Source organism: Colossoma macropomum, unplaced genomic scaffold (assembly GCF_904425465.1).
Source record: "Colossoma macropomum unplaced genomic scaffold, Colossoma_macropomum, whole genome shotgun sequence".
In the NCBI taxonomy this organism is placed as follows: domain Eukaryota; kingdom Metazoa; phylum Chordata; class Actinopteri; order Characiformes; family Serrasalmidae; genus Colossoma; species Colossoma macropomum.
Window position 1 is genome coordinate 19835748 of NW_023494788.1, and position 13563 is coordinate 19849310.

General features: G+C 38.8%; 1 protein-coding gene across 1 annotated transcript in view; it reads left to right on the forward strand.

The window, feature by feature from the left end:
- rxfp1 (relaxin family peptide receptor 1) overlaps positions 1-12694 on the forward strand; it is a 138923-nt gene extending 126229 nt beyond the window's left edge. Inside the window, exons 16-18 of the mRNA XM_036568772.1 lie at positions 5870-6280; positions 11676-11894; positions 12354-12694. Of these exons, the coding sequence (XP_036424665.1) occupies positions 5870-6280; positions 11676-11894; positions 12354-12664 (941 nt within the window). The 3' untranslated portion in view covers positions 12665-12694. The remainder of the gene's footprint in view (positions 1-5869; positions 6281-11675; positions 11895-12353) is intronic.
- Positions 12695-13563: the final 869 nt, after the last annotated feature.

Below are 13563 nucleotides of genomic sequence, written 5' to 3' on the forward strand. Positions count from 1 at the left end.
CAAAAATTAACCAGTCAAAATTGTTTATTAATCATTGAGCAATCACATTATGCTCCTTGGAACTTGGAAGCAAGACATTATGAAAAAAAGAAATATTATTGGGTTTATGCTAAAACGCATCTTTAGAGGTCAGATTATGGAAACAGAAAGAGCCAGGTATGTGCCCAACAACACCACTGCTCTGTTCGCCTTTGCGCCGAAAATCCCTTTTTGGATGAGTGTGCCGTGCTTCTTTGCCCTTATATATCACGCATCATTTCTCTTTATTCCCATATACTTTCTCAAGTGTTGGAGGATTTCTTGTATTTCCTTTTACTGTCCATTGGCCATGTGTATGCTTCTTGAGTTGGCCACTCTTGATTGTCAAAAGTGTCATGTTCTATGAATGTTTATCCCCATTTTTACAGCTCTCTCAGCCACCCCACCACTCTCCTGTGCACTCGGTGTAGTTGTCTGTGAAATTAAAAATTGCTGTTGATTCCTACTTTTTGACATGCTCCAAATATCAAGATTTATCAAAGTTGCTGCCACAGCGAGTGAGAGAGAGCTGTTGGGTGATGAAGGTTTGGATCAGATCTGAAGCACTTGCTGAAGTGGAAAGCAATTCCCAAGAGTTTTTGCTTTGATGTCTCCATCGTGCTCAAATGCAGTAATTGATTTTTTTTTTTTTCATTCATGGTTGAAGATTAACATGTAACCATGGGGTCGGCTGTAGATGAGAATGTTCCAGATGACACTGTTTGCTTGGCCAGGCATGATCAGACGTGTTCCAGGGAGCAAGAATTCCATTAAAAGCGTTAAGTGTGGTGATGGTTTAGGGGACTGGGATTGCCGTAGGCGTAGAACGAAACCTTAAGCATTGAGTACTTTGGAGAAAGTGCAGTCCCACTGAAACTGAAGCATTTAAAGCACAAACATTTTTTATTCTTATTTTCTATAGATTGCCCATGGCAAAGACACGCATGGAGATGCAGAGAATCAAGCATTTTGAAAAACCCAAAGCTGTGCCATAGAAACAAAACCTCTACATCTGCTATCGATTTTTGCTGGTCTTCACCCTCCCAGCATATTTGGAAGACATAAGCAGAGACGAGATGTAAAGGGTGATGAGGGTAGATGTAAGGGAGGAGAGGGAGGGGTATTTAGCAATGTCCACTATTTGACCTATCCATGCCAGCAAATGCAATAATTAGTAGCTACTGATGTGAAGTTGGACCAGCTTTAAAGAACTTTGTCTAAAATCCCAGTTAAAGTTAACCACAACTCAAAATGGACCATATCACTGGTCATAATATGCACCTTTTGTCATATCATGTCATTTAAAAGACAAAATTGGTAACACTTTCTATGAATGTCACCTTTGTAAGCATCTATAAACACATTCATAACATGTTATAATGCATTCATAAAGCATTATAAACATGGCTATAAATATTTATAAAAATGCATTATACGTTATAGCCATGTTTATTATGCATTATGAATTGTTAACATAATACATTATAAGTACTGTTCATAACAAATTATAAGAGCTCATAAGTTGTATTTGTCCGCTCTAAGCTGCCATCAGTGTTTTACCCAGTGTGGGAAAGGTAATGTACACCACCGTTAGCTTGGTATTTGTCTTTACTTTGCAGTCTCCAAGCTAGGACTGACTTCTTCGGCACTGACATTATAACATGTTATCAACACTACTTATAAAGCATTATATTAACAATTCATAATGTATAATAAACTATAATGGCTATAAAGTGTAATTCATTTTTATAAATGTTTATAATCATGTTTATAATGCCATATGAAGGCATTATAACATGTTATAAATGTGTTTATAGATGCTTACAAATGTGACATTCATAGAAAGTGTTACCACAGAATTCTTTAATCTTTGATTAACCCCTTGCCGGCGGTCCAAAACTTTTATTACACAGTTCTATAACCTAAGAATAGCTCAACCAGTTTGCATTAAGTCCCTGTAGTTGCTAAATAATAAGCCTTAATATGTACTAGGCCTGGGATTTTAATGGGTTAAAGCTACACTATGTAAGTTTCGGGGATTTGGTGGAAAGGCGTATTGCATTGAACATGTGTAAGAATGTTTTGTAACAAGAGTGGTGCCTCTGACCCTGACCTTTGTGGTACAATTGAGGTTGTTAGCAAAAAGCATCTGATACATGAGCTAAGCAGAAAGTTCACAGATAACTGTTTTAATGTTGTTAGCTAGCTAAGCTAATTCAGTGGCCTACACCACTAGCTACTGTAGAAGGTTACGCCAAGGGATTTGTTGACAGTTGGAATAAGAACCGTCGACAAAGTAAAGAAATCTGAGTCTGTACGTTTCTCTGTGATGAACCATTTCAGATCAAACCGCTTTGAATGACTTTGTTTACAGCTTTAGAAGTGAATTCTGCTGAAATTTTGAGAAATTGGTGGATTTCCCTTTTGATGCTCAGCCTGTAGCTAAGCTGGATGTGTCTTGTCCAGACACATCCTGTGGATTTCATGGAAAAGTAACAGCAGCCAAAGATGCAGCGTCACCTTATTTTGCGTACATGTGTAGAAGAGATGCGGAGGCATGACAATAGCTGGTAGTCGCATTGGAAGCCCATGGCTGCTTTTATTGAAGGCTTTAATAAGGTGTTTTATTTGGAAGCCAATATCAAGCTCTCCGTATTCATAGCCAGCTTTGTGGTAATCCTCATCCTTCCAGCCTTCATGATTTATTGAAGATGCCCATGCAAGGGGTTTAAATGAAACTGAATCACATATGGCCTTATAAGATGTCTTTCTGAAGTGCACTTAGTCAGCAAATAGCCAGAGTCACGACGATGTCTGTGACAATATTTTCCATTACAGCACAGTAAGCACCTGATCAAAATGATAATCAGTAACTTGTGGGTATAAAGGATCGTAGAGTCTCGGTGGAGGGCTTTCAGTTACTCTTCAGCTCCCATATCTTCTCATTCTATATTGAGGCATAAAATGAAGTGTTTATTATTCCTCCTTTCAGTGAACGCCGTGACCTTCTGCTCTTGTGAACTTAAAGGGCCTGTTTCATGGACAACTGAATGTATTCAATTTCATGAAGTAAAAGAGTTTGATGTTGTATGTAAACATTGTAAAATTACAGTCCAAATATGGAAACTAAGCTGCAAAAACAGCCCAGTGGTTTTTGTACTTTGCGAGGGAAACTCTCGTGAATGCATATCACTGTTGTCAGAAGAAAACCTTGCATTTCCGAAGTGGCAGCTTTACAGCAGAAGGAAAAAAACCTGCTTTACTTTAAATACAAGTCAATGGAACCAGACTTTTTTCCAAGTCATTTTGGGTCAGTTCTTTAGGTCCATTCATCATGAAATTTACATACAATGTAAAGGGCAACAGGTATTTTCAAACTATGTAAAAAACTGAAAAACGTCAAAAATGGAGCTACAAGGTTTTCTTCTGACAACAGTGATATGCAAGGAGGCAAAAGCGCAAGAGATCAGTGACTGTTACTTTGGCCTTATTATGGGCACTGAGGGGCCTATTTAGTCAACCACACCTATGTAGTAATTCACAACAGCTGTTTTTTTATGGCCATGAGCCTGTGGTGTCTGATGAACAGTTTGTAAAAGTTCAAGAAAATGCATTAAAATGATTATAATCTACTATACACCAAAAACACTGCATTAGTAGAATAGGATGAAGAAGTAAAAGTATTTTTTTGAGAATGCTGTTTCTCGGGTTAGCCAGTGAATATCCATAAAACTGAACTGAGACCTAAAATTGAAGCAAATTCTTGTTTCCTTGTGCTGTTTTATTTTGTTGGACCTTAGCACAGACTTTGATACAAGCAATCGTGACAGTCTTTTAGATGGTCTTGACAGAGTGGCGGGTATTCAAGATACAGAATTAGATGGGTTTAACTTTTATTGTTACATTAGGAAATTTCTCATCATCACCGGTGGCCTGCTCTAATGGTGTTCCTCAAGACTCGATTTCAGGCCCTCTTTTATTTTCTCTGTAAATGCTTTCCCTGGGCTTCTTTCAAAACAGAATGAGCTAGGTTTATAAAATACACCGCCGGATTCATTGTGATGTTAAGAGAAAGTAGTGTGGCCATAACACATTTGCTTATTCATAAACAAGGTTTACAGGCAAATTTTACCACTTTTGAGATATGAGGCATAGCCACTGTTATCTTATTTCAGATTGACAGATTTAATGATGGCACTGTGCTTAAAACGGCCTCTTCTTCCTGCATCAAAGTCCATGTTTGGTGTATGTGGGAAGTGTGTTTAGCTTGTAATCCAAATAAGTACATATGGGAATTGTAACGTGTTGACAGAAAAAAACAGACGCTCGCGGATAAAAAATAACAAGAGCAGCAGTTTAAATCACTCTAGGCCAAAGTGTATTCAAAAAATACCAAGTGAACAATCCAAAGAGGGCAGAGCAAAAACGTAATCCAAATAACAGAAAAAGGGGTCAAAAACACAGGTCAGCAAAGACAGGCAAAAGTATCCAAAGGGTAAGACAAAAGGCAGAATCCAGACAAACAGAGCAAAGGTCAAAAACAGAGTATCGGTCATATGAATACAAACGCTCAGTAGTTCTCAAGGAAACAATACTTCGCAATATGCCTACCTAAAGCCCGGGCTTATAAACTAAACAGCTTGAGTCATATGACATCCTACACAGGTGTGACACATCAGTATTCAGGGGAACTAGATCTCTGATAGGAGCGTGTTTGAGAGTCAGTGATCACGTGAGTTTCCCTAGAACTCTGGGTAATGGAGTCCGTGTTGTCCTCCATCTCTGAAGGACGTTGTGCCGTGACGTGATCTCCCGAGGGATTCTGGGAAATGGAGTCCGTTTTCCTTTGACCTCTTGCCGAATGCGTGACAGGAATGACATTTTCACTAGTGAAAAATAATTTCTTACAAATAAAAACTGTTTTACTAGCCAAGATTGAATATTAATTTTCACAAATGATAATCAAATTCCTGATATCAAGAATTAAATATTTTTACTTGTAATTTTATTTCCATGTGTGAACTAAATTCCTGAGATCAAGAAAATAGGAAATAAATGCTAAAACAGCTGCCATAGTAATTACTTTTTCAGCAAGTTAATTTAATTTTTAACTATAATTAAACAACTAAATGTTATTTGTTTTAGTAAAAATTTGTACAGTAATTACAATTGAAAAGGCTTGTATTATTATTATCATTATTATTATTATTATTATTATTATTATTATTATTATTACTTAATTTAGAAATTAAATATTACATGCTTAAGTATTATTCCTACAATTAAAAATTGCTTCATAAAAAGTTTTTCATAAATGTAATTTTTTATGGTTAAAAGCATCTTTACCAAAGTTGTCAGCACGTTTTCCTTTAAAATTCATAGCTCTGTTTCTGAGATTTTTTAATTTTTTGTTTCTTTGTTTTTGTTTCTTTCATGGTGTTAATTTTAATAGCCAACCAGATTTCAATAAGCCCTTAATACGTCTATAACTCCATTTACATGTGGATTTTGATTGGCTCTTGCCGGTGAACATACTGCTGTATTAAAGAGAGACCTCGTTGCCAACACAGTGTCTTTAAAAACAGCTCACGTTTTGTGGCTGCAGATTTTACATGGTGTAGAGCTACTACCACCAAGTTTTATGAATCTGACTCAATATGTCTTATAATTTGTTTGCAAATGATACCACTGTAGCTTTGACTACTGTGCCTTTATATGGGTTCCTGACTGGAAGTAGAGAAAGAGGCCATATCTCTCCAGTTCTTGCATCACTCCAATGGCTACCAGCACAGATTAAAGGGTCTTTTGTTTGACCTTCTCAAGCACTACTTTACCTGTGTTTCCTGGGCAGGTGCTGACGGTTTGATGGGCGTCTATCTGTTCGTGATCGGGGCGTATGACCTGAAGTTCCGCGGAGAGTATAACCGCCACGCCCAGGCGTGGATGGACAGTGTGCCGTGTCAAGTGGTGGGCTCTCTGGCCATGCTGTCTACAGAGGTGTCCGTCATGCTTCTCACTTACCTTACTTTAGAGAAGTACATCTGCATCGTATACCCCTTCCGCTACCTGACCCCTGGACGGCGGCGCACCGTCACTATACTGGTGGCCATCTGGATCCTGGGCTTTATCATTGCTTTCTTACCTCTGGTGTGTAAAGAGGTGTTCCGAAACTTCTATGGCACCAATGGAGTCTGTTTCCCCCTCCATTCGGAGCAGCCAGAGACTGCAGGAGCACAGATCTACTCCATTGTCATCTTTCTGGGTGAGTGAAAAGGCAACTACAACTGATATTAGGGCTTAGTTCATACAGCAGGGCTAATCGGATTTGTCTCTACATCGTAAGTTACAAGAGACCAAATCTGATTTGTATGGTCAGGATCTTTGGTTGGATGTCTTTAGTCTTTCAGGGAAAGAAAAATCAATGGAATTCCTCTTTACAGAATAAAGAAGCAGAATGCTTTATAAAACATGACAGATATACGAGGCAAATGCTAAAATATGTTGTTTTTATTGTACCATTTAGAGCAGGGTTTCCCAGCATTCTTTAAGGTTTTACTTTGTCTTACTTGCTTCTTATTTTTATTTTTCATCAGTTCGCTTCGAGTTTTTTCCTTTTTACAATATGTTATCTCTATGCTAAAGTGTAGAACTGGATGCATTTAACATGTTTTGTTTGGTTCATCATGATGATGTTCTGCGTTCAGATTTACCCAGTACAGCTTGTCTTGGTGTGATAAAGGTAAATAAGTGGTAACTTTAGGCTTAGCAGTCGCTAACTGGGCTCTCGGTAGGCAGACTTGTAAGGGTTTTGCTCTATTGTCAGGATATCACCTGTTTGAATCCTGTTTCAGTGTCGATACTACTAAATCTGTGAGTTGTTCGTAATGTCTTATATTATCAGCCAACAAAAATATTGTCTGGATTCTGAAAGAGAATACAGAAGATTTTCCTCTTTTGAGTTAAAGGTAATGTAGTTGATTTTTTACGCATGAGACTGTAAAATTATGGATTGTTCCTTACATGGAGTGAATACATTTTTCTGTATATACATAGAATATGTACTATAATTTAACAGACTTTTCTGTTAAATGAGTGACGGAATTGTTGTTAATTTTACAGAAAATGTCCCCGTAAGTTTTTGCTGATTAAAAGCATCTTTACCAAAGTAAAATATGTTTCCTTTTGTTTGTTTCTTTGTTTTTGTTTCTTTCATAGTGTTAATTTTAATAGCCAACCAGAGTTTCAATGGTCTTTAATATATATATAACCCCATTTATGTGTGGATTTTGATTGGCTCTTGCCTAGGACATCGGTGAACATACTGCAGTGTTAAATAGAGACCTAGTTACCAACACAGTGTCTTTAAAAACAGCTCACGTTTTGTGGCTGCAGATTTTACATGGTGTAGAGCTACTACCACCAAGTTTTATGAATCTGACTCAATATGTCTTATAATTTGTTTGCAGATGATACCATTGTAGCTTTGTGCGTGACGATTCCAGATACAAGTATTTATCTTGTCATGCACTGACTACTGTGCCTTTATATGGGTTCCTGACTGGAAATAGAAAAAGAGGCCATATCTCTCCAGTTTTGCGGAGATAAAATTAATACTATGAAAGAAACAAAAACGAAGAAACAAACTAAAGGAAACATATTTTACTTTGGTAAAGATGCTTTTAATCAGCAAAAACTTATGGGTACATTTTCTGTAAAATTAACACACAATTCCATCAATCATTTAACAGAAAAGTCTGTTAAATTATAGTACATATTCTGTGTATATACAGAAAAATGTATTCACTCCATGTAAGGAACAATCCATAATTTTACAGTTTCATGTGTAAAAAATCAACTATATTACCTTTAACTTAATTTTTCTTATGTCATTTTCAGTTTGTTTGTTTTTTTTAGTAGTTATCAAAGTTGGGTTACCAGTGACTATATTTACAATTCACACTCTAATAAAGAGTTCCTGAAACATTCCAGTTTGAAGAATGAACAACACCTAACAGTAGCTTTTCACTAGTTAGCTTGTTTTGCTTGTGTTATTGACTACTCCAGACATTATGAATGGATGACAGGGATTTGGGGGTGGGTTTTAGAGGGGGCATACCCTTTGAGAGGTTTTCCCCAGATGTTCTGCAATAGAAACAAATCTCATTTCATTTCATTCCAATGTAAATTCATTTACCCCAATCATCTGCCTAGCTGTCTTAAGTGAACACAATGTGTCACTAGCATTATTATTGACTTGGGAATTGATAGCTTTTTTCACTTTCAAAGGTTTCGAAGTTTTATTTTGAAAGTTTCTTTTTTTGATCACACTTCCAAACTGTCTCCCTGGTCTGGGAAGAGTCTGAAAGATCTTTTAAGAAAAGATGTTGGTGAGCCCTCAATTTGTTTGGTGTGATAGAGGTCATATTGAGAGTTGGAAAGGCAGCCAGAAAGAGACTACAAAAGACCACTCTTAACTGATAGCGTCCAATAATCTCTGCAGTGGCCACTAGAAGGGGGTCCTGTGCTGTCCCCCAATTCAATTCAAAGCTGGATTTTTCAAACTGCTTTTAAAGGACTGCAGGATATGACTTCAGGCATCCATCAAGTTAACCTTGAATCTGTGGACACACCGCTGTGGGATAAGCTGCGCTTCTTGAAGGATTATCTTTTTTTTTCCTGGAAAATCACAGGCACATAAATATAAGATCAAGGATCAAAACAGATCCTCTCTGATCTCTGCCTGACAGATCAAGGTTTTACTTTAACCCATAGGTGAACAAGTTGATCAGATACCTTAAGACAGACTGATTCAGTCTGTAACATACAGCGTCATTAAAACATGTAGTTGCTGTAACTGCTAAATACTTAGCTAACCTGCTATCAACACTTGCTATATTGACTTAAGAAGCACTGTGTGGGCAGTCGTGAAAGCTTTGAAAAGGACGACAGACATCGCCACCAATCTGACACCTGTAAATTCAGTCCTAAAGTAATGCTTTCTGTTGACCAGACATCCTTGCAGCACTTAAATGACCAAGACTACTATCAAGCTAATCACAACACTATGTTTGCATGCACTCTAAGTTCTCTAGTCACTCTAGTTAATCTAAAAAACTGGACTGAACCAAGATGTTTGCAATTCAGTCCATATATAGTCTCATTCACATTTACACCACCGTAGTCTGACTTTATAAAGGGGAATCGACTCCCTTATAAATACCTACAGGACCAGAAGCACTACAGCACTATCTATGCATGGATCTGAATACTCCTCAGCATGCAAAGCCATGGCATTACTCAATAAACCATTTAACCACTATGTAATGTTTAGTCATGCATTGTCTACTTAAGAGCTCCACAGAATCTCATAGAAATCCTTGCTTTTACAGTAATTAAAACTCGATGTGGCAAATTATTAACAGTGCTCATTGCTGGCATTGTGTTTGGTTGTTGTCCAAATAACCACAGTATGGAATAATGTGACTCTTTAAGAGATTATCAGTGTTTTATTGGTGTGATTTCCAGCACTGTAGTGATGCATGACAGGTCAGAGTTACTGAGGAGAACCACAGGTGGTCAGTACTGCACCAGAGGGGGTGCACAAGAGTCATGAATCTCATAGCACCCAACCCAACCCACAAGCTCTATTCCCATCTCGCTGAAACAGATGAAGTCTTGAAGAAAGGTGAATAATGGTGGAGGCACTTTATATATATGGACTCTAGAGCAGTGGAAATATATTCTGCGGAGCAACAAATCATGCTTTTCTCTTTCTGGCAGTCTGATAAATGGGTTTGGCCAGGAGAACGTTACCTGTCTGACTACATTGTGCCAAGTGTAAAGTTTGGTGGAGGAGGGATATTGCTATGGGGTTGTTTTTCAGGGGTTGGCCTTAGTTCCAGTGAAGGGAAATCTTATTGCTTCAGCAGACCAAACTGAGCCCCAGTCCTGTAGGTGCAATATATATATATATATATATATATATATATATATATATATATCATATATATATATATATATCAGCCACTGATTGTGCAAGTTCTCCTACTTAGAAAGATGAGAGAGGTCTGTAATTTTCATCATAGGTACACTTCAACTATGAGAGACAAAATGAGAAAAAAAAATCCAGGAAATCACTTTGTATATAAATAAGAAAATAAGTATTTGGTCAATAACAAAAGTTCAACTCAATACTTTGTAACATAACCTTTGTTGGCAATGACAGAGGTCAAACATTTCCTGTAAGTCTTCACCATGTTTGCACACACTGTAGCTGGTATTTTGGCCCATTCCTCCATGCAGATCTCCTCTAGAGCAGTGATGTTTTGGGGCTGTCGCTGGGCAACACGGACTTTCAACTCCCTCCACAAATTTTCTATGGGGTTGAGGTCTGGAGACTGGCTAGGCCACTCCAGGACCTTGAAATGCTTTTTACGGAGCCACTCCTTCGTTGCCCGAGCGGTGTGTTTGGGATCATTGTCATGCTGGAAGACCCAGCCACGTTCCATCTTCAATGCTCTCACTGAGGGAAAGAGGTTTTGGCTTAAAATCTCACGATACATGGCCCCGTTCATTCTTCCCTTAACACGGATCAGTCGTCCTGTCCCCTTTGCAGAAAAACAGCCCCAAAGCATGATGTTTCCGCCCCCATGCTTCACAGTAGGTATGGTGTTCTTGGGATGCAACTCAGCATTCTTCTTCCTCCAAACACGACGAGTTGAGTTTTTACCAAAAAGTTCTATTTTGGTTTCATCTGACCACATGATATTCTCCCAATCCTCTTCTGGATCATCCATATGCTCTTTGGCAAACTTCAGATGGGCCTGGACATGTACTGGCTTAAGCAGGGGGACACGCCTGGCACTGCAGGATTTGAGTCCCTCTCGGCATAGTGTGTTACTGATGGTAGCCTTTGTGACTTTGGTCCCAGCTCTCTGCAGCTCATTCATCAGGTCCCTCCGCGTAGTTCTGGGATTTTTGCTCACCGTTCTCATGATCATTTTGACCCCACGGGATGAGATCTTGCGTGGGGCCCCAGATCGAGGGAGATTATCAATGGTCTTGTATGTCTTCCGTTTTCTTACAATTGCTTCCACAGTTGATTTATTCACACCAACCTGCTTGCCTATTGTAGATTCACTCTTCCCAGCCTGGTGCAGGTCTACAATTTTCTTCCTGATGTCCTTCGACAGCTCTTTGGTCTTGGCCATGGTTGAGTTTGGGGTGACTGTTTGAGGCTGTGGACAGGTGTCTTTTATACAGATAACGAGGTCAAACAGGTGCCATTAATACAGGTAATGAGTGGAGGACAGAAGAGTGAACCAAATAGAAGGGTGACCAAATGCTTATTTTCCACCATAATTTACAAATAAATTCTGTAAAAATCCTACAAAGTGATTTCCTGGATTTTTTTTTTCATTTTGTCTCTCATAGTTGAAGTGTGAAGTGAATACCTATGATGAAAATTACAGACCTCTCTCATCTTTCTAAGTAGGAGAACTTGCACAATCAGTGGCTGACTAAATACTTTTTTGCCCCGCTGCATATATATATATATATGTATATATATGTATATAATATATATATATATATTATATATATATATATATAATTGTCCATTTACATTGTTATTCAAATGATGTCTTCTTTCTTTGTAGGTCTGAACCTGGTGGCATTCCTCATCATTGTGTTGTCCTATGGGAGCATGTTTTATAACATCCAGAGGACCGGAACCCAGACGACCAAATACAGCAACCACATAAAGAAAGAACTGACTATAGCCAAACGCTTCTTCTCCATTGTCATCACAGATTCACTTTGCTGGATTCCCATTTTCATCCTCAAGATCTTATCACTTATGGAGGTGGAAATCCCAGGTAAGTGCTTCCTCAGGGGCTTTTCATGGTGTTCAGGGACATTCGGTTCTGTGAGGTCATTTATCATCCCTGGTCTTTTAGCTTTTGTTCTGAGGGCTGTGTCAGCTGAAAATGCTGAAGGGAAAAAGCTGTATTTGGTAATGTAGTCTGGTCTGTTTTAAAATGACACTTCAGCATTTGGGACATTTCGTAAAATGAAAAGAGTCGTCTTTGTATCTTCATTTTTTCTGCTTGGGTACAATTAGACAGATTGTCATATGTCCTCTGCATCCTTTTATGTTCCTTCATTATCTTCTGGAACGTTTTATAAAACTGCTTAGCCATAAATGTTTGCTTCTGTGCTTCTTATCTGAATAAAATGATGTTCCCAAACAAAAACAGAGAGCACAATGCCATTACCAAATTGCCAAGAACTTCTTATGGCTCAAATGTATTATTCATGGCCTTGTATGTGTTCAGGAACCATCAGCTCATGGGTGGTCATCTTCATCCTGCCCATAAACAGCGCTCTAAACCCTATCCTCTACACGCTGACCACACGGCCCTTCAAGGAGACCCTCTTGCAGGTGTGGTCAAACTACAGACAGCGAAGACCACTGCTCAGCAGCCATCCGGCCCACCTGCCCTCCTTCACCTGGCAGGAGATGTGGCCCCTTCAGGAGACCAGCCAGAACCTGACCTCACCCGAATACCTGGCACACCCTTCCGAAATGTCCTGCACATCCGGGACGTCCCACCTTTTGCCTGCCGAGGAAATGAACAGGACATGATGCTTTATGGAGGGATCCTGCCGACTACGCCACCTCATGGCCCGTTCATACAATGCAGACTCCTTTGTATGTTTATAATATGCATGACCAGGCTCAAACTGAGGGTGTCAGAGTGAGGAACGAGTGTTTTGCACTGAATTCATTTGATTGTGTTGATAAGCCTGTGGAAAGGCTTGGTCAGTTTGTTTACACTTAGACTACCGTAATGATGGCAGGTGATCAGAAACCAGTGTTGGATAATGAACTCCGAGATTGCTAACTGTTTCTTCATCAGTTCATCCTTATTCTTTGAAATCTTGTTAGTTGTAGTGACTTGCATGTCTTTTGTCCATCAGAGTCATGAGTGATTGTTGAGCGGTCAAAATCTGCAAAGATGTTTTTTGTTCCTCTCAGCGACGTAACCAGAATTATACGAGCCCCAGCACGGAAAAAAAGAAGGTTCCCCCACCCCTTTTAAAAATGTCTCAACCAAGTTGATGCTCTCAAGGTATTGCACTCTAACCACTAGCATTGTATTAACATTAACATTAGCCTAAATGTTTGACAACCTATTTGGATAAATAGTCATATTTAGTCCATTCTGATGCCACAATCTAATTGGTTGAAAAGCGTTCTTATTAATGACAACAGCATGTTTTTTTCCACAATAATTGTGAACACTGGTTGCTAAGTAGTGCCTCACATTTGGGGGTTCCTTAGATGACACCTTTTCAAACATGAGGCCACGTTTCGTGCTTAAAAAACTGGACACTGTCTTAGGGGTCAGGTTCATGTATTGGAATAAGTAAACACAAGAAGCTGGCACACTTTATTATAGATATACATTTAAAAAAAGATGGTTCTTCAAGGGTTCTTTAGTAAGAAAATGGTTCTACATAGAACCATGAACACCCAAAGAG